The sequence below is a fragment of the Acomys minous genome, assembly GCF_964271855.1.
Source record: "Acomys minous genome assembly, chromosome: 19".
In the NCBI taxonomy this organism is placed as follows: domain Eukaryota; kingdom Metazoa; phylum Chordata; class Mammalia; order Rodentia; family Muridae; genus Acomys; species Acomys minous.
The window spans coordinates 54,789,315-54,815,979 of NC_140499.1; the positions used below are offsets into that span (position 1 = coordinate 54,789,315).

Consider the following 26,665-nt stretch of genomic DNA (forward strand, 5'->3'; position numbering starts at 1 on the left):
ATCCATCAAGTTAGTCTTCCATGTATTTATTATATATTTATTAAAATTCATTCACCCACTTCTTACAACATTCAGCTTTCTCCTTATAAAACTATACTTTTTATTACTCAAAGCCAATGACCTAATTGATAATAATCAAAAGCAAATTTTCATATGAACACTTATAGCTTGGTTATAAAGCTCTCTATTTTGATTTGTATTTGTTTACTTATATTTAGATGTCAACACCTTTATGTGTATATGCACTTGAAGGCTTCCACATGCCATAGCAAAAGTGGAGGCCTAGGGGCAAATTGTAGGAACTGTGCTTCCTTAAACTCTGTAGTTTCAGAGATAGAACTCGCCCTCAGGTTTGGTGGCAAGCACCCTTATCTACTGAGCCATCTCGCCCTGTATCTTGCTTTGAGATAGGGTCTCATTTACCTGGAGCTGGCCTTGAACTGAATATATAATCAAAGATGACCTTGAACTTCTGATTCTTCCACCTCCTGAGTGATGGGATTAGAAATATGTGATATAACTCAGTGTAATTTTATGGAATATTTGGGATCAAACTCCTGCAGGCCAGGCAACATTCTACTGATGAAAAGCGCACATCCACATCATCATTAGAATTCTTTTTCATAATTATAATTTTAAGATGCAAAGTGCACTCAACCAATATTCCTAATGAATGAAGTAGGCAAGAAAATGAACATAGAAAAAATTTACTGGTTAAAATAATTTTAGAATTTTAGACAGCTCTGTTAGCACAATGGCTTCCTCGTTTGTCTTGTCATTTCTTCCCCTTAAATAGGAAACAACTGGTTTTATTTTGGATAAGAGTTTGCATTTGCCTTACCCTTGATGACTTCTTCACTGAGTTATCCCATCTCCTCACCCGTATCACAAACTGCATATTCAGCATCGTCATGATGCCACTAAACGTCTGGTTGATTTTGGGAGTCAGAATCTCAAAGAACTCTTCAAAGTTGGGCTTTCCTTGGAAGTCCCTCTTGTTCACCAGCCTTCGGATGCCATTACCCAGCTGTAGGATGGCCAGGTCCCTGTCCAGCATGAAGTGGAATGGGAAAGTCTTACAGAAGAGTGAAGTGGGGATCACCAGCGAGGACTGGGGCTTGCCTGGGGACAGAGAAGGCTTGGTGCTCTTCACGCGGACAGAGTAAAGCAAATAGGGCTGGTTCACAAATTCGGTGCAGTCACTCGGGAAGCAGGGAGGCAACAAGGACACCTCCACATGGCTTTCATACAGTATGCAAGCGGCTGCTTTAATGATGCCTGGGAGAAGCAGGGCTGTGGTTCTCTTGGGGAAGAAGTAGTAAACATTGAGAAAGTCCTCGTCCTTGTCCAGGCATAAGATGGAGGCATCTTCCAGTCGTCCCCTCTTCTCTGCCTCTTGGCAATGGCTGCTCTGCTTCAGGAGCGTGCTGAAGCTGTTTAGAAAGTCCTTTAGAGTACCACCAACCACTCCCAGGCTGTGCTCATCTTCCTCATAACAGATCTTGAACAGCTCCTCACCCAGGGAGTCTTTGAGCTCCTCCACCGGGACCCCTGAAGGCATACAACAGAGTCGGCCATCAAGTGTGTCAACACAGAAGGGGGTGGCTAGTGTCACCACACACAAAGTCCCATTATTTGTGATTAACTTGTTACTATCTTTGTTCTAACTCAAATCAAATGCTCACACTAAACTCAGCAACAGAGATAAGCTTTTAGAATTCTGGTAACTCTAACAACTATCCACAAACTGTCTATTGTAAACTGAGAATGAATAATTGAGTAGATTGTATGACTTTTTCTCTTAAATATAACGAACAACTAGAACTCCAAGATTAAGTCCATTTCACATGAGGCCTGTCTGTCCATCTCCTAACCACTTAACATGCCTCTTTCTAAAGAGTCCTCTACCCAAGAGGTTAGCGTGTACAGCTGAGGATAAGAGTCACAACAGAAGTTAATTTAAAACATGAAACTGGGTTATGTCTGGAGATGATTTCAGGATCACTTTTGTTATTTGATGTTCCCTAAGTGAATATTTGCATGAATCTTATCATTTGCCTTCAGCATCTTCTTCCCAAGCTTCCTTCTTGTCTCTATACCCGGGGTACTACATGTATATTATTTCTTTTATTTTTGAGATTATGGTATAATTACATCATTTCCTTCTTCCGTGCCCCTCCATCTAGGTCTTCCCATACACTCTTTCTTATTCTCTTTCAAAGTTATGACCCCTCTTTTTCATTAATTGTTGTTACCTACACGTAGGCATCTGAATATATATATATTTTCTAAATATAAACTGCTCAGTTTGTATTATGTTACTCGCATGTGTGGTTTTCAGGGCTGACTATTTGGGTGATGAATTGGTGGGCTCTTCTCCCAGGAAAACTATTTCCCCTACACTGAGGATTCCTTCGTTGCCTATGGGTCTCTTTTTTAGGCTTGAGGCCTTGCGGACTTTCTCCATCCACTTTGGCATGCCACAGGCCCTGTCTTTGTTTGGGTCCCATTTGAACAGTCATGTTGGTGAGACTTCATGAGTGCAGCTCCTTATATTATAGGAGATACAGTCTTACAGCAAACCCCCTGATCCCCTGGCTCTTCTTATCTTTCTGGCCCCGCCTCTGCCATGTTTCCTGAACCACTCGGACTAGCCTCCACAACTCTAACTTTGATTGGTTGTGGTTTTCTGTTATGGTCTCCCTTCTGTTGCAAAGAAGTTTCCTAGATTTTTTTTTTTTTGTAAAGTAAAAACAAAACAAAACAAAACAAAACAAAAGCAATACTACTGTCTTTGAGGAATATTGTGATGCAAGGGAATTATGTTTAAAAAATGGTCTATCTTCCAAAAATGTTTCAATATTCAGTAGCTCTTGTTAACATTATATTTCTTAAACATGCTGCCTTCCTAAGCCTGTGGCCTCTCACTTTTCATGCCCATGCTTGAAAAGGTTCAATAACAGTCACTCATCTCTCGTTTCCCCTGAAGTAAACTATTAATGTCACAACTCTGGCAGACTATTTTCCTATGCTTCCTTCCAATCTTTTAAAATACTCTTTAGTTTACCTTGTTGAGCAGAATTTTCATATACAAATGAAAAGGACAAAGCCTGTGAAAGTCAAAGTCTGAGAATCAGCTCCCCACCTAGGCTTATGTACTTTCTCAGCAAATAAACACTATGAAAAGAGGAAATGTTTGATGCCGTACAACAGCATGTCTTATAGAAAGGGTTAATCTGCATTAACACATACAGAGCTCAAAGACTTCATGCTGGGAGTCACTAATAAATAAATATGAATATGATGAGATAAATATTAGCTATTCAGGGATGGCTATGCTTCCTAATTTTATATATCTAAACAGTGTTATTTATTACCTGCTGCAATTGCTTGTTCTGCAATTATTTTTTCAAGGTCTTCTTTTTCTGTAGATTTCCTGGGAATAATTAAGTATCTTAAATTACAAAATGATAAATAAATGCTAAAAAATTAAGATCCTGTACAACATATAGATAATGGTATGAGATAATTATTTTTCCACAAGCAAATCTTGACTCAATTATGTACGAAACAATCAATGACTTGAACAACTCAGAAGAACTGAGAACAACTGAGAAAAACCCAGTGTATACATAGCATGGAATGTATCATAATTCCTCCCGAAGCATATTTGCCTTTGCGGCTCACTAGTCACTGTGAAAATCTGCACCAGCACGCAGTTAGGAGTGGATAATGGTCAAGCAGAGACCAGCAGGACGCGCCCTGAGTGTGGAGGACCCGGCTTCCACCCCTAGCACAGAATGAAGAAAATGTACAATTAAAATAATAATTAGCATTTATAAGGATTATTAGGAAGGTGAGATAATTTCAACTGAGAAGCCCTTTTCTTTTAATTGTAGAAACATTTAAAATTATAATTATTTATCTTATACACCAGATGATTCCTATAAAGGTTATGGTTTTCCTTTATACTTTAGTTTCCTTTTTGCTGTGTTTTATTATTATTATTTTAGATAGAGGCTAAAGTCTGCATCTTTTGTTTTTTCTGTAGTTCTTAATTGAACATTTACATGTTAGACATATTTTGTGTGTGTGTGTGCTTAAGAACCACATTTTCCTCATGACTACTGACGCTCAGCAATATAGGATGTCAGTGTCTTCATCTATCAACCGCACAACTTTGTCGTTTGTGTCCAGCCTACTTGCCTTTTGAAAGCCTCTCATTATAGTGAGTGATTATGGGCAAATTTGCCAAACTATTCCAGCACTTTAAGAGTATAAAAGCCTCTATTTAATTGCAGCGTTCAACTTGTCATTAGCTGAGCCAAATTTAAATGAAGGTATACGTCTGCTGTGTTAAAATAGCATTTTAACAAAACAGGTTATAATTTAAGGAGTTTTAGAGGAAAATATTTGTGAGAAGGAAAGTTGGCTAGAGCATCACTTTGTTGCATAGAAATATGAAGCTTGTAAGTATGTAAAGTACTAGGTGGAAATATCTTTTTTCTAAGTGGACTAAGGCTCATGATATAATGTTATATTCTATTTGAATGTGGAGAGCCGCAAACCCTTTCTGAGATAATTCACTACACTAACAAACATTTATTATTTCTTCATTATTTTCACTTAAGCAGATTTTTTTTCTTAAAGAAAGAGAGCAGGCCTCCTCCTCAGGCTAATACTGCCATTTTCTGACATTCACGCTGTCAGAGGAGAGCAGAGCGGAGCTTTGTCATTCCAAACAGCATACAGTGAAGACTGAATTAAATATGTCTTACTTTAGCAAACAGCAGACAGACAGACTTGTGAGCAGCCAGCCAACTTAATATTCTCTCTCTCTCTCTCTTTCCTCTCTCTCTCTCTCTCTCTCTCTCTCTCTCTCTCTCTCTCTCTCTCTCTCTCTCTCTCTCTCTCTCTCACACACACACACACACACACACACACGTTATGAGTTCATTGGCGGGGGAAGGGGAAGCTGCAGCAATTCTCTGAGCAGCGAGAGAGATCACAGGGACTTATGAGATAAGGACTGGGCTCTGGACCTTCTTTCAAGGACAGTTCGCTGCTTAATCAGCAATCAGCTGCACGAAACAGGGTTGAGATGTGCTCACCTGCTGGCAGACCGAGGAGAACACAAGCAGTGTTTGTGAGGCACCAAGAAACAAGTGAGAAAAGAGCAGCACACAGAGGATGCCCAAGACTCAACAGAAAGGAGACAGCCACTCCATACGCCAGCGGGCAGGAAGGAAAACCCTACCGCCATCAACTGGGTCAGCATCATGGAGCAGTGTCAGCCTGCCAGCACCTCTTTTCGTTAAGAAATGATTTCCAAGTGAAAAGATTGCTGCTGCGGGTTACCCTTCTGAGGGCTCTTTTACAGGATGCACCACAGAAACCAGAATTCCATCCAGCAGCTGGGGATGTTTCAGAGAACAAAGGCCTGAGAATAAATCTCTAGCTCGCTCACTGGCTGCCAAGGCCTTGAGCCGACAGCCCCCAGTAGCACCACAAAGACTGACTTGAAGCTATCTTATCTGCCTGCCTGGGAACTAAGGACAGAGGCAGAGGCGCCTGGGATGCTTGTCAGCTCAGTCCACCAAACAGCTTCTGTCAGACGCAGATTCACACTCTCCTGGGCCGTTCATGACCCTTTCTTGGCTCAGCCGCGCTGCCTGTATGAAGTCTGACAGCAGTAACTCTGGAAACTTCAGCCCAGAAAATCCACAGGGCAGACTACTGTGCTTGTGAGGAGGAGAAACACGTGAAGGTGTTTGTAGACTGTGCTCACCGCGGTGCCGGTTAGAAAAACTACAATGATCTGCTTGGCGAAGGCAAGCTTAGTGTTTATTATTTACAAATAAGTCCCGAGAACAGGTATAGTCAATTTATCACCAACAGCACGTGGCCAGCATTATTATAAAGACCATCTATATAAACCAGATCTAAAAATAAAATAAGAAAGAATGCAGTTCTGTCTTGCATCTCTTCTGAAATCTTTAAAAGCAAGTGCATTTAATTTCAAATTTGTAATTGCTAACATACATTTTCAGTTTGAGTGTATATAATAAAAATCCCCTAAGCATCAATATACTCAGTAAGGATTAGTTGTTTTTAAAAGTGTTAGTGGGGTGAGGGGGGTCATACAACTAAAGTGATGTGGCTTACCTGTTTTCTTTTATTTTATGCTTCACCAAGGTTCTCTGGAGCGCAAGGTTCAGTCGCTCGAACTGGAAATCAAAGAGACATTTGTAACATTTCCTTAAGATGCCTTATAAAGGGTGGGAACTTGATAGTGAGTGTCACGGATTTGCTAGGTTGGGACCTGGGACTTTGTTCACTCGTGTATTTCAATACCAGAAGAAGATTATTTTGTGTTCGGTTGTATGGGAGTCGCTGGCCATAAGTCTCGCAGAGAGTCAGGCTGAGTCTGAACTCAAACAAAAGATGTCAGGTCTTCTGTAATGCCGGCCTCCACATCATCACCTCCTCCTGGCCAGGCAGTCTCTCTAGACACACTGCCAATATTTCCACTGCAGAGCTCAAGCCAGACACAGTCTACTCCAGCCCTAAACTCTATTGCCTCCACCGCTCACCCAAGGACTGCGGTGCCCTTCCCACATGCTCTACTCACATTTCAGACATCCCAGTCTGAAAATCTGCCGTTCTCCCTGCCGTTGTCCTTTCAGGCCCTAAAGTTAACCCGCCACAAGGATTGTTTATTTCAAGATTCTTTACTAACTTGCATTTTTTTGAGCCAACAAGCCTTATCCTATATTAGCACGTTCACTCTTTTATTCATTTCTGGGCAGTTTATGAGTTTTCCTCTTCTGTGAGACATGCATATGCAACTCCCCTTCCGCTTAGTATGGTTTTTGTTGTTGTTGTTGTTGTTTGTTTTTTTTGTTTATTTTTTTTTTACTGTATACAGATCTCTTTTAATGTGTCTTTGTTTCTACTTGATAAACAAGAAAGGACATTAATTAAATATTCAGTTTTGCATCTGATATGAAAACCGTACATCTATGCGTGGATACATGGTCACTGATTCTTATTTTCACTTTACACAGAGGAAAGTCAGGAACTTTCTGGACATGATCCAAGTTGGGAAATTCTTTTTTGCCTTAATCTATTTATATCTCTCATAGAGTTTCCACTAGTCGCAGGAGGCAGCGATTTTTTTTTTAAGTACGGAGAGCTTCTTCTGAAAAGGACTTTGAATTCTAAATATACAAATCAAGCTTAGACAAATACGTATAAAATGTATTCAAAGAAAATACAATTGCTAAAAAGAAATGAAAAGAAAAATTTAAATTTATAGTGCCGAGCAGATTTTTTTTTTGATGGCTTAGGAATGAAGAAGGGGACACAGCTGTGACAGGATGAAGAAAAGCTGGTAGATGAGTCCAGAAGGTAGACTTGTGAGCAGGCCCTGTGGACTCTGTGACAGCAGAAAGCCTGAAAGGAAACAGCTCAGAAACAGAGTCACAGGGGAGCGCTTCCCAGTCGGTCAACTTTCACACCAAGGGAGGGAAAGGTCCAATGCAACTTGTGAGAGCATAAAGGAGCATCTCAGACAGACGCCTGGGAAACTTGTTTTTCTCAGGAGCCTTCCACTCAGCAGTTACTCCCCACCACTAGCTACAGGACACCACTGGGGTACAAGCCCAAGAAACCACAGGCCTCTGAATGCTATCTTCTGCAAAACACATCCTTCTGAGGAATGGGCTGTGGGGAAAAATGAGGGGTCCTATTCTGCCCCTCCTCTGTGTATGAGGCCTTGGTTTTCTTTCAGTGTTGCTACCCAAGTTTTTGTCTTACTGTCATTTTTATCTAGTGAAATAGAAGCCAAGAAATGCTAAGAAAAAAATCTGTTTTGCTCATCTCCATCAGCTCCTGGTCAGAATTGTTGATGGACTATGAAGAAAGAAAAATCTAATCAGTCCAGGCATCACAGGGTTGTTGATCCTTTTTCCTGTGTGGTGCTATGGGAGATGGCTTTCTCTTGCTCTTCAATTACACCCTCAGGTGCACTCTTTTGCCCTTAAAAACAAGCAAGCAAGCAAACAAACAATCCTTTCTTGCTGTTTCTATTCCTTCCGACGGTCTCCAGCTGTGCCTTCCATGGGTCCTTGCTCCCAGCATGCACTGGCACATCAAGTTGTGGAGGAGTGAAATTGATGTTTTTTTCCCAGCATTGCTGGACCAGACCATTTTTTTCTGGGCTTCCCAATCAAATCAGACTTATTTTCTTCTAACTGAAACTACAGACTTCTTACGGAAGCATGACTAGATTATTGTAGTGGACTCTTGTTGGACTCTAACTTTGTCTTATAACAGTCTTGTAGTGGGTGGCTTCTTCTAGGGCAGACAAGACCAGAGCCTGACACGACCACCATCAGGAAAGGTTGCTATGGTGATCCACAGAATGCCCTTGGCCCCATAGCTATAGCAATGGAATAAAACAAGTGACCACCAAGTCTATTGCTATGATGTAGAGGTTGTTAACAGTTCCTAGCAGAAGAAACTGGGGGAGGGATAGGAAGTCTTTCTCCCAGGATTCCAGCTATTGTTTTCTGCTGCCCCACAAATGTGTTTATCTTGCAAGACGCAGGACTGCATAAAAGGTAGAAGATTCATTTAAGATGAGACTCCATTTTTTTTTCAGTGATGTGAAGTCATCCCTCACATTGTGTTTAGGATGATGTAGCAGTTTTTGTACTACCCGTGGTCTTGTAAGTAACCCTAATATGTCCACCAATTCATGAAGCTGTACATCATGAAGAAGTATCATGATGGAATACTTACATGTATTTCCTCTGTCATCATGCCCTATCTGGGGATGATCAGAGCTTCTTCTCGCGTCCCTAGGAAGAGTCAGGTGACTGTCTTTGTGGTTATGAAAAGGTGTAGGTTCAAATGAAATACACAGGTTTTCTAGGCAAAGTGCTTCCTGGCAAAGGATGGGGGAATGGAGTTTCTTCCTTCAAACTGTATTTCTTCTGATTTCTAAATCTAGACACTGAGGTGAGACACTGTAAAGCAATAGGCCAGACTCAGATAAAGTAGAGCTTATCACAAACTCCAAGGTCCATGGTGTAAATTCAAACAGCTTGGGACTTCTCTCTATATATATATAATAACTCTATATGTTGATTTTATTTTTAGTTTAGTGTAACACTTTAGGACTAAATCCATGATGTCTTTAAAAGTCATCTCAGAATTCAGTATATACACAGGGTAGTAGTCGTCTGTGTATTTTTTCTTCAGGACTTCTTTATATATATGAGAAGTCTCTATTCTGAGATTTGAAGAAATTATTTATAATCTTTGTGTATTTTAATGTTGTGGCTCATGACAGAAGGTATGACTTAGAAGTAATCACTTATTTTTATTTTTCTTAACAATTATCCTTTGGTGTGATAGAGAATATATAGAAATTCCTATTCAAGCACACACCTGAGTCATGAATACATCATATGGACAGTTTAGAAATAAACACTATAGGAGCAACATTGTTGTAAATACTCTAAAATTTGGTGTATAGAATTTTGCTGTTATAGTTTATGGATAAGCCATAATTTCAGTTGACTGTTGCAGTTAGTGTAATAAATGTGTATGTGTGCTTTGAGCGGCATTAGTCTGTGTACACATTCACCTGTGTGTACAGGTGGACTCCAGTAATCAAACACGGGTATTCATCCTTGAGCTTTGTTTTGTTTTCATATTGAGACAAGATACCCCAATGGGGTTCTCCAATTAAGCATGTCTGGCCAGCCAGTGAGCTCCAGTGTTCCACCAGTCTCTTCCTCTCTAGTGCTGGGGTTATAAACATATGTCCATGCCTAGATTTTTTACATGAGTTTTGAGCATTAAACGTGGGGTCTCATGATTGTGCACCAAACACTCTGCCCACTGAGCTATCTCCCTAGAAGCCTCTTCATTTTTAATGCTTCTCTAAGTCAATCCTATTTTAATTCATAAGGATAAATTATAATGCTATGCATTACCAATGAGATGCAGAATTCCTCATTAGCAGTTTTCTCTTTCACGTTGAACAAATGGCACAACTTTCTGCGCCTTAACTGCTGCTTTTCAAGTAGAAATGGTAGGTTTCATTAGGTGATGCAGAAAGCCCCTTTAAACTCAGCCAGTTCCTAATATAAACCTGTTCCAGCTAATGGATTTTCATTATTACCACCCCTCATGAAAACATAATTGGAGAGTTAAATCTGATTATCTAAAATAAGGACTACGATGTCAAATTGAATTTTGAATATCTTTCATAAGGTTATTGAAGTAACTGAAACTAAAATGCAAGCATCATAAACTCAAATGCCAACTCAAAACAAACAAACGCCATGAAAAGCAGATGTATCTATAAAAATACCGAACAGATATTTGGACAGATGATGAAGTAGTATAGACTGAATACTACACATTTCAAACATATTCAACATTGGGGCACTTACTGCCATAAAGCAAATGACCCTAACTGTGAAAGAATGCCAGTACATAGTGCCAGATGCCCATAGCCTCCTCCTCTCTGCTGCACTGCACTGTGGTCAGAGCTGGGTCATCACTCTCATGGGTCCAGAAACCAACAACAACACAGCTCATTCTAAATATGACTGTTTGCTATTGCTCCCTGGCTTTTCGCCATTCAGAGAAAAAGGACAGCTTATAGTAGTCTGCCTGTTTCTTCCATGTTGTGGGAAGGCATATATGTGGCTTCTCCTCCAGGAAATGGGGAGAGAAAAAGAAATACATGGCATAGAAAAGATTTCAGGGATGTCCCAAACTTCTGGCTGGCCAACCACCCAAGGTATCTCCACTATCAAAGTCAATTAGCAGAGATTGACAATCCGGCTGCTTCTTTAAACAAGGCAATACAAGGTCTTAGGAGAATGTGACAGAAGTACATCTCCAGTCACCAACCCTAGAGAGATGACAAGGAATTCAGAATAATAATCTTGAGGCAGTTTAACAATCTGTAAGAGAATGTAGACAATCAAAGACAGGAGAATTGTCCTCAGTAAAGGAGATATCAACAAAAGGAGATTATTAAGCAAAATACTGAATGTCATCCATTTGCCACCCTATATCTGACTCTGTCCTTGGTCAAACCCACACACTGCAATACAGTGGCCTCTGTGGGAAGGTCTATGTCTCCCAGTCTCAACAAAGCTGAGTAACTAACGACTGGATTAGACAAATGATTAAATATTTTCATGTCAAAAGTCATTAAGGTGCAGCATGCAATAAATATCATCTTTGAAATCAGTGTCATCAACTTTCTAGTAACACCACTTTACCTTTCTTTGGAGCTTCACTTCCTGTCTCCTGTTCCTCAGGCATCCCCACCCCCACCCCACCTCCACCCTGCCCTGAGCCCTCACTCCCCACCCCTGCCTTTGTTGTTAAAGCAGTAGTCTCCTACTGAATTGTTTGATTCAGGTTGAAACAGCCCACTTTCCTAGCACTTCCGGGACAAGGGTGAAAGATGATTTTATTCATTCATTTCATGTGCAGTAACACTCAGAGGTAGGTGTGATATGACTCCATTTCACAGATAAAGGAAGCTGAGGTTAGGGATAAAGTGAAGACAGAAAGTTCTCAGTCTACTGATCTTTTGAAAGAAATTCCAGATATGAAACTTTGTTTTTGTTTTTTGTTTTGTTTTGTTTTTGAGACAGGTTTTCTCTGTGTAGCCTTGGCTGTCCTGGACTTGCTTTGTAGACCAGGCTGGCCTCAAATTCACATAGAACTTTCTGCCTCTGCTTCTCAGAGTGCTGGGGTTACAGGCATGTGCCACCATGCACAGCTAAGATATAAAACTTTTTAAATACTACACACAATTTAGAGTATTGTTATTTAAAAAGACAGTTTTCATATGTTTCGAGGAAATTCTGTTTCACATGCCCTTAAAAGTGAGAAACTCATTTCTAAGTATTTTCTTTTGAAACCCTTGGCTTTTCTGTTTTTGAAATACCACTATCATTGCTAAAGGGAAAACACTCACCTCTGGGAAGATGAGCTTACAAATACTCTCTGTCAAAGTGTGCAGGTAGACTCTGTTCCGGCTTGTCTTTCTTTGAGGAAGATTGCCTTGTGCATTCTTCTCAGGAATTTCCTGGCAGATGGGCAGAGTGGCCTGGAGGCCCTCGGAGCCTCCTGCCACCTCCTCAGTAGGCTCTTGAGGAACCTGACCAGGGGCCAGTAAGGAGAAAGGACACTCCCCTGTGATCTTGAGATCTTTGAACTTCCGGCAGAACATGGTGTTCCTGGAGCTCAGCGGTGGTTTCCGTCTGACTAGCTGGTGTTGATGTGCACTGATGAAGGTTTGCTCCTACTGAATCAAGGACACAGGTGACCCAGCATCTATGGGCAGCAGAAAGTCAGAACAGAAAGGAGAGAGGGGTCACTTTACACACAACAGAAAGCTAGGCGCACTAAGGAAACGAGCAAACAATCATACAAGGGGAAGTTGCTAACAAAGTATCAATTAAAGATAAGTACATTGGGAAGGAACTGAATGTGCAACTCAAGATACTGCAATGAAAAAGTATTTGCCTTGAGTATGTTTAAAAAAATTAAATAAAAATCTCATTTTCTCTCAATGTCCTTAGCACAAACTATTGATTTCTACCTTTACACCCATTTGTTTCTGTTTAAGAGTGAAACACCACAATCTTTACTAATGCTAGAACTAGTATATTTGATGTGTGTCCTGTCTGCATATCAGCATAGTACATGCCAACGTTTTCCTTAAATAATTCAGTATATGTATTGTTCTACATATACAGGGAAACTATCTGGGTGAGGTAAGAATGAGACTTGGCTTCAGCTAGACTTCGATTAGCAGGCGATCGGCCAAAACTTCTGGAGTCTGACCCCAAAGTAATTACTTCTTACATATTTAAATACAGCAAAACTCTGGGAAAATGTTTCCGTGTGACAATTATGAGGACAAAGCTGTAGGCAAGGCTACATCTGAGAGAGTCCTGTACAAAGTACATCTCTCTAGTGAAGCCCCTGTGGTCTTGCTCCCAAAAAACGAGTTCTAATGACTGGGAAGCAACACTCAGGACTTGAGGGGATCCAGTGAGGACCAGCTTACAAAACAGCAAAGATTACCAGGTATTAACACAACCATTCCTGTTCTTCTAGATGCAAAACAGGTGTCAATTTCTTCCGTTGAAGAAAAAAAAAAAGCCTGTGCTTAGCAATTTGGCTTTTTCTCATACTATCTGTGCACACATAAATCTAATATCCTGCATGGTATTTGCAGGAATCTCTGGCTAGAAATGTACAGGTGACACTTAGGTAAACCAAGGAAGCTGCCATGCCAGGGCAGGCTGGGCTCCTGCGTGTCGCCTTCAGCATGTTTTTGCAGTGCTTCTTTGCTGGTGACATCACTCCAAGTCCTCACACAAACCCAAGCAACTTGCTGCTAGTTATTTGTCACCCAGGTTCTAGCTTGAGTTCGTCTTGTAAACAAGGCCAACCGGATGCACAAACCAACCGTGTCTTACTCTTGAAATGTCAAAAACCACAAATTGAAAAATGGAAATAAAAACTTGCACATCTCTTAATTCCCTCTTATGTGCCTAGCACAGCACTGGGAACCTCAGCATTTCCTCTGGATGTAGAGTCTTCTGGATAAAGACACCACTACCCGCTTGAGGGCCAGACACTCACAGGTAATTTCCCCTCATTTAAATTACTAGAAACATTTCACCTGAAAGCCCATCTGCCTCTCAAACTGGCACGTTCTCTACTACCATGAGCTCATTCCAATGGGCCGAGTTCATAAAGTAAGATTAGCTTGTCTTGGAAATAGACTTTATATATTTACATTAGACATCAGCAATGGTTGAAATGCCCTTGCTTGTTGGCTGGTAGTGTCTCCATCACCATCATCCATGGTTCAGTTTTTTTTCCCTCTCAATATAATGAATATCTATGTGACTTCAGAAAGAACTAACCATGAAAGGCTTTCACTAGCTTTTTTTTTCATCAATACTTATTATTGTTACTTGCTAATTTCTATTCATGTTCAAGGCTGATATATATATGGCCAGTAATTTTTTTCTATGAAAGGTTATATATCTTTTCAGCTTTGTAGGCTATATGGTCTCAACTGGAACTATTCACTTCTACTTTTACACCACAAAGAGAGTCATAGGCCATATGCAAATAGACATGGATTATATTCCAGCAAAGCATTTTTTAAAGCACGCTGGGAACCTGTGAATCTTTCCCCCAGGCTATGGATTGCAGATCCCTGGATCTAAACAGCTGAGTGAATCATTTGAATCCATATGTAAGGATAGAGTTGCCTTTTCATCTTCTCTACCATTCCTCTCACTAAAACTTTAGGTACGTGGATCCAGCATGGGTATGAATGGTTGCAAGGAATAATCCAGGCACCACATTTGCTAGGCAAGCATCCTACTCCTGAGCTACATCCCAGCACATGGACCAGTCCAGGTGGGGGACTAATGCAATGCCTGGGAAGAATCGAGTCCATCACATGTTCTGTTTGAGCAGTCTGCTCCTGAGCAGCATCCCAGCACATGGATAGGTTCTGTACAACTTGAAAGTAACTAGAAGGGAGCATAACTTAAAATACACATGTATTTCTAAAAGGTAATGACAACACTCTTTTACGCTCTTACTCAAAGTAAGTGTCTGAGTTACAGTGCCACAGTTTCAGTTCTCTCGCAGCCTAAGCCCAACGACTATGAAACAGCACTCAGAGGGGAAAGGAAGGCAGTGATAAAGATGATGTGTTGAATCTGCCAGCAAAATAGTGCTGCTTGCAGGAACTTCTTCTAATTCATATTACAGTTTTAGCACTGGCCTTGGAGGTTTGGCTGAATAGTTTATGATAAATCCTTCTATTACTGGATTTGAACCCTGGTCCCCCCAAGCCTAACACCTCCCCTCCTGCTTAGCCCGCCTACACTTTACATATAACCCGTCAACTGCCGATGAATCCTCCCTTCTCTTGAATTGCACAATGCTCTCATTTCCAGAAAATGTGCTTGGCATGGTTTTTATTCGCTTAAAAAAAAAAAAGCAAAGGGAAATAAGTTGCACTTATTGAAGACCGGCTGACTGTTTAGTCTCATTAAATCACACATGTATAAACAAAGTAATTAGCGTTCTTCATCTGTGACCAATGGAATTACACCAGGAAACAGATGTCCGAGGACCAGTACACTTGAAGCCTCTGCTTGTCTTGGGTTTGCCAGGAACACAGGAGACATTCTTCCACTAAACTAGAGATTATTTTTATGTGTAATGTCAGCACTCACTTCAGAAACAGTGTGGTCACTTGATGAGGCCAGTATAGAGCTGGCTAGGAAGAGAGGAGATATGGTAAGGGAAAAACCAATTAAAGTAATAACTTGACTGATGAGGTCCTGGCAAACTGAGATTGCATGTTCTCAGAAACTTGGAGAGTTTATTACTATCCCAAAAGCTGATGATTAAACAGACCACACATGACTAACGGTCTCATTGCTATGTTGAAGATAATGACCATTTCCTGGGCTTCTGTTAATAATCAGGTATTTTATTATTCAGGCAAGGGCACTCTTCATCATAAACCATAACATTTGGGTGGACCAGGAAAACTTTGTTTGCTGCAGTCAGCAGGGTCATGCAGACCTGAGCAGAGAGCTTCTTAGCCACACCAAACACCAAGTACCTCTTGGAAAGCGGGAATTGAAAAGCAGATTTCAAACTTAGCAGTAACTGTGAGGAAAGTGCAGCTTGAGAACTCAGCCTCCACCTGAAGAGCAGTGTTGACTGCAGCATATATGGCCTGGATACAGCCATGATTGAAGCAGTATACCCTTTTGAACATTGGAGCTCAGAGTTGAGGCTTTTAAGACTACCCATAGAAGGGTAGGGGAGGGGTGTCAAAAGTCTAGATAGATGCTTTAAGTTGATAAGGACAAGGTATGATAAATATTGATTTACATTCAGAGTTTTAGATGCACCAAGATAGGAAAGATGTTTTCTTCAAGCATACCAAATACAAATAGCCAAAACAATAAGAATATAACATTTATATTTATGTAATTCTTGATTGTGTCATGGTTCTTCTTGCTATAGGTAGTTTATTGTATCTATGTGTAATAATATAAATGTATATGTAAAAAATACTTTAAAAATCCAATATCAATTATCAGGATACAGTTTGCATACTTCGATATGAATTATAACTTTTTTTTAACTAAAAGGAAGGACAACAGTTAATGGTCAGACAGACTAAAAGACTAGAAGGGTTTCAACCTTCAAAAGTAGGAAAATAGCAGAGATCTGCCTTAGACACTGGGCTGTTCTTTACTCTGCAGTAGGAAGTGCTTAGATAATTTTCTCCGGTGATTAGGAAAGCAGGACAAGTAGAAAACTTGGGGAGCGTGTTCAAGTTTCCCCAGTAGGTTTTTAGGGTGATACACTTGAGTGGAAGGTGATGATACACTGTCTACACACTTCCCGGCAGGTTAGGGGTGTGGCTGAATTCACTTCTGCTCACCACATTTATTTCCCAAGCTACCACTTTCTGACTTTTGTTTCCAAGTTGTGATTGAAGCTTCCTAGTTAAATCAATGACTTACAGGACAAACCTCAAAATTCTCTTGCCTCTCAACGAATTTGAATTCTTCATTTGTTTGCCTATTCCTTTACATAATTCTGACCCAGGCCATCTTTAAAAGCACCACATTTTCTTCTGCTCTATTTATGCTGTTCTACAAATATGGCTGTCTTGCCACCTGCTGGGCAGTCTTCAAGACACAGTGGCCCAGTGACAGCCTAAGGCACTCTTTTGCCCTCATAGAACATATGCTCTCTCGGTAGCCTACATCTGGGACATCAGTTCCCAGAGACAGTGCTCAGTGCTGTGGGAATGCAAGTCAGGACCTTGATTCAACCTAGGAGGAGCATGGAGCTCAGCCATGGGAAAGATTTTCAGAAGAAAAAATAGCATGCTTGAATATTAAGATGTCATGCTTAAGGGCTGAAGTAATTCTAGGCTGACTCAAGGAGAGTGTCTAGGAAGGAGAACAAGGGAATAGGATGAAAAGATAAATGAACACAGCTAACCATTCCACAGGCTTCTGTGACTATGCAAAAATAAGTGGAAACTTCACAGCAGAGGCCTCAACTCCGACGGAATATGAAGTGTGGATAAGTAACACCATTTCTAGAAGACTGTTGGACATGCGTAATGGAAACTGGGTTAGGGTTATACAGGTAATAGGACTGAGATGGGCCAAATGGGAATTCTGAGGATGAAAGTGTTGACCAACTCCACAAGTGTTCTGAAGAGAAAATCCCTAAGCCTTGGCCAGAAGACACATTCCTGGGACCTGTACCCTAACCCCAACCCCAGAAGGCTCTCTCTCTCTCTCCACAGACCATAGAGTAAAATCAATATAGGAAATAGAGTGCTTTCATTGACCTTGCGTATTTGAATATAATGACATTCAGAATCAATGTTTTGCTGGCACCATTACTCTCACATTTTATGGGAGTTAGGCTCTTTAATTGATCTGACAAATATGCTCTTTCAATTATTAAACATAAGATATAGCCCTGATCCTTGGGAGGCTGAGACAGGAGGGGCATGAGTCAATGGTAGGCTGGGTTATACACTGCAGCCTTATCACCAAAGAAAATAAAACAAAAATAGATGTTTAACATTATGTAAATCCAGTTTGTTTGTATCTAATGTTCAAATAGACTTATGCATTTCTACAAAGTGAGCTGTTGCAGAAGACGGATAGGTAGAGGAGAGTGGAGTGGATCTCACAAGAGGTCACCCTGATCTTTTTCTCTTACCTCCAACTGACCAGATCCCTCCCCATCTCATAAGTGCCTTGGATACAATTTTCCTACAGTCTTAATACTCACAAAACTACACCTTTAAAAAAAATTTTCTTCCTATCAAGCTTTTTTTTTTTTTTTTACCTCTTTTGCTTGCAATCAATGTCTGTCGTTCGTTCTTGTTGGGTGATTTGCACTGGAACTTAGTACTTGTCAGAAAAGCTTCTTCCCTGGGTCACCAGGCTGTACTCCTCACCATGGGGGTAGGGGGATGCTGGCAGATGGTGATGGCTGTGAGGGGGGGTAGGGGGATGCTGGCAGGTGGTGATGACTGTTGGGGGGGGGGTCAGTTTTCCTCAGGGATGCTTCCCCTGAGAAGCTATTCATGCTCCAGGTACTAGTCCTGCACTAAGTGGACTCAGTGGGTTGAAAAAGAAAGCACATAAAATTGAGGGTAACAGTAGTGGTGGGGACAGGGAATAAATGTTATAATGGGGTAAAAGAGTGGATTTTATTTTATTTTTTAATCTTAAGCTTATACAAAGTTCTCAAACAATAAAAACATCTCTGTTCTCAACAATGTATGATTAAAGTTTAGGTAGGGTTGGGTTTATTTATTTACTTACTCTTTCCTTCTGCAACAGTGGTGTTTCATATGTTGAGGGCACAAGGGAGTAAGTGTATGCCATGAGAGGGACTTCCTGAAGATGCTGATTCATAACGCTAGTCATGCACTAAAGCATCAAAATCAAGGTGTCAGCTCAGGGCTTAAGTCATCGCAACAGATGTTCCTCTGCCTGTCCAAAAGCTCATTGAAACATTCTCCATCTTGGAAATAAGAATACCAATACAAATTATCATATGGTGTGATGACAGAAGAAGCAATAGGTGGGATGTGCTTAGTGCTGCACCCAGCAGTAGTGATGGCTGTGCTTTGTTTAGTACAATTGTTAGTGCTGGCATGGCACTAGATGGATTTCATAACCTCACACTAAGCTTCTGCCATCTCCCCCGTTAAATGGAGACATGGTGTTGAAATGCAATTTAACTGAATATAGAGGTGCCTCATTTTCACTGGTTCCCACAGAGATATAGTTTAAGAAAAAAAATCTTATATTCAAGTATCAAAAACAAAAGACACACTGTCATTTCCAGTACATATCTGGGAAATGTCTTGTAACAGAGGGAAAATTGTCAGTGTGTTGTTAACTTCAGAGCAGCCCATACGACAAGTGGCTTGGGTCCATTCCATACGATCATGATGTGGCACGCCCCCAGGTTTCCCTAGCGGTCGCTCTAGCAAGCACTGCGAACTCTATTACTAACAAATCTTTCATCTTCTCAGCAACACTCAGTCATCTTTTATACCTGTGAGAGCCTTGTTAACCAGTTATCAAAGCCTAGGAAAGGGACCTCTGGAATGCTTCAAGAGTTGTTGCCATGAAATTCTCAGAAACAAGATGCATTTGAAGACTGATGAACAGCAACAGAGTGATAGCAATGCCTCTTGGCAGGAAGCTACGGGTGACATTAAGAGATTAGAGTTGGTCCTGAAGGATGAGGATAATAAAATTACCTGGGTACTGGTTGATCTTACTCAGAAAGAAGAACCTAAAGTAAGGGACAAGAGGAATCACCATGGTTCTTTCAATGAAGCACTGGGGACTTTTTACAAGTTCTTCGACAAAAAATAACCCCAAAGTAGCATAGCCATAGTAAGTCCATATTTTAATGCGCTATTAGAAAGAGAAATGTATCAAATATGATGAAGATCTAATTAATCACAAGGTAGGTTTGGCCACAGAGAGAACACCAAAGTGAGACTAGAAAGACCAAGCATAAGAATGTGAATGAGGGGGGATAGCCAGCCGTGAAGATCCTTCCATGGGTCCTGGAGGCCTAGAGAGGGTGCTTTTCCTAAGGCTGCCTGGTGGCTCAGCCACTGACCAGTGAGTTCTGTGAACAACTAGAGCCTTCTTGAAGTTTCAGGCCAACAGTACAGTTTTGTCTGATTCTTAAGACAGAAATCTTTGGTTACTAATGCTGGGCCAGCGGGACACATCTTCATAAGGTTCATACTAGGACCAGGCTAGCAGCAGGCACAGAAAATGTTAGCATAAATCCAATTTATTTTGAATATTTATATAGTGATTAGTTCTGGAGATATCATAACCAAAAATTACATCTGGCTTCTTAACATGTACTTAAGGTGTATATTTAGATACTAGTGTGGAATATGTGGGGAGAGGCTGAGTCTTTTTTCCACTACATCCAAAAGCACAACGTCGTTTTAAAAATGTTTCCTGTTCTCTCATTGATACAAAATAGACAACTAAAGTAAATCTGTGTGTTCACAGTAAACCTCAATTTTTACTTTTATTTCAGTATCTTTCACATAAAGTAACTGAAATACAAGTGAGGGATAGTGAAATTTGGAACTGGAATAGGTATTAGGAATCGCTTGCTGTGGTCTTTTGTACTTAACAGATGACAGATGTCTAGCCTTTGGTGATGGTACAAGCATCAAAGCTCATCAGGGGCAAAGGTGATGTAGGAGTTCAATTTGACCATGATCCCAAACTTAAGTGGTTCACCCTGTCCTCTTTCTTAATTAAAGAGTAAAAATGTTCCTTCTACAGACTCCCTAACCCTCACCTAGGGCCTCCTACATGCTGGGCAAGGGCTCCCCCATGAACCTATGCGTGCTCAGTCCCCCTTAGTTCTTTTGGGTTCTATTCATGGCAAGCTTTCAGCATTAAATCCTTCATCTTAGTTGAATCAGGGCATTGCTCATCATTACCCACATATCACATAATATTAGGATAATTTGAATGTATCATAACTTCTTAAATCTTTTTCCAGATTATTTTACATGATTTTCTCATCATATTTTATACTCTCTAAATGGAATAGCTTTAGTCACCTTTCAATTCTTCTAATACACTTTTCTAAATAACTCTTCACTACTCTATCTTTGTCACCTTACCAAATCCCAGGTATAATTTCTGCCTTCATCACACCAGCTGTGTAGATCAGAGTAAATGTATCTCAGATAGGCAAAACAGGGCATTATCTTCTCAAAATGATAGCCAGAGAAAAGGGCATTTGATGTGAGAGTGTGTCTTTCAATAAAGTCAGAACTACACCCATGAAGTCTCACCTATATGACCACCCAAGCATAAGCTGATAAAGGACAGCAGGAGACATACTGAAGTGGATAGGAGAAAACTTATGAGGCATCAACTCTCCATAAGAAAACTACAGACAACTAAGAGGCAAGAAAGCCCATTACCTTCCTTGGAGAAGAACACACCAATCAGTTATCCAATAGCAAATGGTCAAACACGAATGCATGAAAACAAGAAACATGGGAGGAACAGACTGTATTTATGTGTATATATATATATATATATATATATATATATATATATATATATATATATATATAAAGCAACATTTATTGAGGGAAAAAAGAGGCCATAAGTCAGAAAGAGAGCAAGGAGAGGTATATGGGGGAGATCTGGAGGAAGGAAAGGGAAGGGAGGAATGATGTAGTTATATTATAATCTAAACAAATAGGCATGGTAGCTTAAACAATTATCAAGTTGACTCATTTCCCTTTAGTTTCCCTAGTTTTAGTTTTTGACAACTCATGCACACACGCATAAATGGCATTTGACTTGAAGAAAGCAATTTTAAAGGGTCCTATACACCTTCTTTTCCTCATTTACTGTATCTGTAGTTTTAAAGTTTGTTGAAAGTAAAATGTTATCACAACCTAGGTTTGCGGGTTTCACTAAGGTCTGAGGTTGTCAAAGAAGTCAATGATGCCCGGGAAACGCCCCGTATCCTTCCCCATCTCACAGGTCCATCATCTAAGGGACAAGCAGCATGATCCCTATGGTTCAAAACATTTTCAAAAGCTTTTTGAACAGTTTACTCTGTCCCTGAACATTCAATGAATGTAGCTAATATTGACAAATATAGTAATATTAAACTATCAGTTCTAAATAATATATAGACCAAAATACTAGCAATAAAAGTTATAAAACATAATTGTCTCTGTCATCTTCTCATTTGGAAAGCTACTAACCTGCACTCCCGGCATACTCAGATAAACTCAAGTTTACTCCTTCTCAAGTCTCTGAGGGAGTTGAAGGCCAGGTAGCTTAGTTTTACAAGGAAGCTTAATTGTTTAGGAGCTGAGATGGTTTTTAGGTTACATAGGTGTTCTAAGTTGATAATGACAATATGCGACAGAGATTGATTTACATTTAGAAATTTAGATGCACCAAGATAGGAAAGACATATTCTTCAAGGCTGTTAAATACAAATAGCTAAAACACTAAGAATGTAACATTTATATAATTCCTGATTGTGTCATGGTTCTTCTTGTGATAGGTAATCTATTGTATATATATGTAATAATATAAATGTATATGTACAAAAATAAAATAATTTTAAAAAATTATAAAACATAAGTAAAATTTAGCCAGATCAGAGCCTACACATTACACTGTCTCTCAGAAACAAGGTTGAACACATGTTGTTATAAACCCATCTATTATTCAGTCAAAATTTAGAGACTGTGAAATCATTATTATTATTATTTTTATTCCAAAAGATGAATGTGAATGATACTCAGGCTAACTTCGGTAAAGGGCTATGATTAAGGCAGAGTGGGAGAAGCAATTGTTAATGGACAACGGACAACGTGCATGGGAAATATCACTTCCAGACAGTGCACAATGGGAAAAGGAGAAAAGCAGCTGGAGACAGGCAGAAGTTGAGCAACAGTGGGAAGGTAACTAGGCCTAGTCACAAAGACTTTGGCAAAGGACCATCTGCCCAAAGGATGCACGAATGGAGGAAGCTGTGGGAAAGGCACAGGAAGGGATGGTTGCTAGAGATAGTGTGAGATTAAAATGGGCATGAGGCAGCAGCTAAGGAGATCTGAGGACCACAATGACTCCAGAATTCTCTCTGAAGAGATAGCTATGCAGTTATAGGAAGTGGGAACAGAGGGAACACAGAAAGTCCAAATGGCTGCTCAACTGTGCTTTTGTTTATGTGGCTTTTGACTGTTAGCAGAATCTTTAGGGAGAGGTGTATTGGCAAATGGGAGATCTCCCTTCAAGAGCAACACTTTAACCTGTGTCCCTCCCCCGAGTGGAATCCAGGGAACACAGGACTTTAATTAAGGACTATATGTGACACAGAGAGAAAGAAAATGGCTGAATTTAGACTCTGGGACTGGCCGTGCTTAAGGACTGAAGAATGATGTTATGACTAAGATATAGCAATTAGCAATTAGCAACTAGCAAAGTATGATGGGAATGAGCACAAAGGAGAGACAAGTTAAAAAAGAGAGAGATGGGCTGGAGAGATGGCTCAGTGGTTAAGAGCACTGCCTGCTCTTCCAAAGGACCCAGGTTCAATTCCCAGCACCTACATGGCAGCTTACAACTGTCTTTAATTCCAAGATCTGACACCCTCACACCAATGCACATAAATTAAAGTTAAATAAAATATTTAAAGAGAGAGAGAGAGAGAGAGAGAGAGAGAGAAAGAGAGAGAGAGAGAGAGATGTGGAAAGAGTGGAAGGAGTCTGAGGACATCATCAGGAATTCAGATCGGAAAGAAATTCACAAAGACAAGCAAGAAAACTGAGTAGCCACAGTGAGGTGAGGTGAGGTGAGGTGAGGAGAAATGAAATTAAGATGAGCATGCTGATACTGATACAGTTATGAGAACTTGATTGGCAAATAGCAAGTTCAAAAGAAAATATTTTGAGGAGAGCAAGTCTCTTTTATTTGTCTATAGCCCTCATAAATGAAAACAATTGCTACGCAGTCCAAGGTTAACTTCGAGAACCTGTGTAACGTCATTGTTGCCGGTCAAGCTAAGGAAAATCCACAAGCTACTCCTATCTCCGCCTCTAGCAGAGAGAACAAACATGGAGTCTTTTCCCACCATTATCGGGAGCAAAAGAAGAATGACTCCCTTTCGCCACGTCTTACCCAACAATCCTGTGAGGCCAGGGCCACGGAATGGTGTTAAGAAGAAACAACCAGAAAGCACCCTGAATTTTCTGTCCATGTAGAATTAATTGGTCATGTAGAAAATCTGAACTGATCCATGAAGCAAACATAAAATCGAGAAGAAAATATAGTGGGAGTCAGGTAATGCGGCTGATACAGAGAAGGCCGCATGACCTAAGAGTAAATATTGGGGAAATGGTTACCTTAACACATTATCTGTCATGTTAACGCATACAAATATTTTACAGTAAGTCTAATCATGGGGTAGAAAGGTCATGACCTTAGTACCTACAAATGTTGATGAAAAAGATTATGGAAAGCATAAAGAACTGGACAGACAATTTTAAAAATAATGTTAAGAGATGAATTTTCCTTAAGGTGTTCTTTAGGTTGATTGTTATTCTTGTCAAAATCCCAGGCAGCCCTTCAGTAGAAATTGCCAAAATGATACTAACATTGGAGTGAAGACACAGAAACGCTAAATCAATAATAGGATGAAAATAAGATCACTAGTACTTACATATAACTGAAAACTCAAATGACTGTTAGGTGTTTGTGTGCTCAAAGCGCACCTGCTCACCGTGATTCACCTGAGTGCCCATCTCTCTCGTAATAAACTGTCTATATTTTTGTTATCTTAAAAAACTTACAATAAAGCTGGAATGTTCTAGACAGTTAGGAGTCTGCTACACTTGTGCATGCCTGCAGTTACAGCTATCCATAGAACTGGGGCAGGGAGTTGAGATCAGCCTGAAGGACACAGGGAGATGCAACTTCAGAGATAGGAGAAAATGAAAATGAAAACAAAAGAAAAGAGAAAAGAAAAGGAAGGTGAGAGAGGAAAAGAGGAAGGAGAAAAGGAGAAGAAGGGATAGCAAGGAATGTGTTTGGTTTGAGTTTGAAAGTGATGATACAAAGATCAAATATATCAGACGAATATACAGACAAAACAATCCAAAACATATTAAAATTGTATCATCAATGGAAGTTTCCAGGCATTACAATAAGTAAAGTTTTCTTAATAAATAACACTGAAACAACTAGAAATCCACACAGGAAAGAGGATCTTTACTAACACTTTATACTAACAAAAATTAATTGTAATGTACCACCAACTTAAATGTAATTGCTAATAACATGAAACTTCTTGAAGACATGTTAAAGGAATATTTTGTGACCATGCACGAGGTAAATACTCTTGTCCTCTGAAAGACAGGGCTAAGTTAGCTAAAGGATAGACGTTTGTAAGACATCAGCAACATATCTACCAGAAAGAGTTGAATCTTGAATATATAAAGCATTATAGCGCAATAAAAAAAAATTGGTGATTTGTTTTAAAAATGGGCAAGGATCTGATTTATATTTCATTTAGAAGATCCATGAGTATCCAGTAAACAACATTCTCACATATAGAATATTGTAAATCAGGATAATCCCCTAGAGTGACTAAAATTCATGTGTGTGTTTGTGTGTGTGTGTGTGTGTTCACATGCACAGGCAAGTGTGTGGATATAAGTATATACATGAAAGTGTGAGTGTGTGGGGGGGTTAATGGTGGTCAAATTCAGGACCTCACAAATAGTCTACCATTGGCATAACCTTTTCTCTTATTTATTTTTAATTTGGGTCAAACTAGATTATGCTGGCCTTGCAGTCACTCAGTAACCCAGAAAGGCCTTCAGCTGGGACGTCCTGACTCAGTGCCCTCTTCAGATGGAATTATAGGCCTATGCCACCAGGTTTAGATGAAGTTTGAAAGTATCAAAGGTTATTTTTTTTTACAGTGTGAAATAACTAAAGTACCCATAGGCTGCTGATGGGCAAATGATACCAGCAATAAACTTGGTGTTTCCATTAAAAAATGTTAAGCATTCCCTATGAAATGATGTTTTTATTCAAATTTTACATATTTAAGAAAAATATGAACATATATTCAAATATAGATTCATATGCAAATGTTCACACCAGCTTATATTTGAGGTTTGGCTGAGCCGTATCTCCAGCCCTCCAGCTTTATTTACAAGAACCAAAAATGGAAAGTACTTCTAAGATCCATCACTGCACAAACGCATAAATAAAATATTGTGTAGCCACACATAAGTGGGAATGTCCCTCAGATGATGCCCGCATGACCAAATGGATGCATTTCAAAGTCATCACTGTGAGTGAATGAGACCATGTACACAAGAGGACAATTGCAAAGTCATTTTTATATAAAATATGGAACATAAAACATTATTTCTGTCCTTCTTGATTGTCTTTACATTCTTTAATCTCTTAATACGCTTTACCTAATGCTTATTAATATCCATTAATTAACATGATTTTTCTTGTACTTAACATGTAAACAAAACAGGCAGCTACACATTGCTGTTTGGGGGAATTTTCCAATCATTTTGACATTCCTAAATTTAAGCCTTTCACTTAAGCCATTACCTTCGTGTTTAGTATTTATCTTCATTTAATGGAAATCTATTTATGTATGTCTTATGACGACGGTTGGACTTTTGACTGAGAACGAAGAGCCTGATCATGCCCTTCATCTGCTGCTCATAGCACTTAAAGTCCCTCCTGAAGCCACGTGTGGTGGCGCACGCCTTTAATCCCAGCACTTGGGAGGCAGAGGCAGGTGGATCGCTGTGAGTTCGAGGCCATCCTGGTCTACAAAGCGAGTCTAGGACAGCCAAGGCTACAGAGAGAAACCCTGTCTCAAAAAACCAAAACAATTAAAAAGATTTAAAAAATAAAGTCCCTCCTGAGGCCACAATGGTGTAATCAAGGGA

At 40.0% G+C, this 26,665-nt stretch overlaps 1 protein-coding gene across 2 annotated transcripts in view; it reads right to left on the reverse strand.

Moving 5' to 3' along the window:
* Positions 1-26,665, reverse strand: part of GUCY1A1 (guanylate cyclase 1 soluble subunit alpha 1) — a 54,803-nt gene that overhangs the window by 16,097 nt on the left and 12,041 nt on the right. For both annotated transcript variants that reach the window (XM_084769762.1, XM_084769763.1), the window contains exons 2-5: positions 12,020-12,378; positions 6,166-6,227; positions 3,378-3,436; positions 842-1,551 (exon numbers count right to left, since the gene is read on the reverse strand). In XM_084769762.1, coding sequence (XP_084625888.1) covers positions 842-1,551; positions 3,378-3,436; positions 6,166-6,227; positions 12,020-12,274 — 1,086 coding nt within the window. In that variant the 5' untranslated portion in view covers positions 12,275-12,378. The remainder of the gene's footprint in view (positions 1-841; positions 1,552-3,377; positions 3,437-6,165; positions 6,228-12,019; positions 12,379-26,665) is intronic.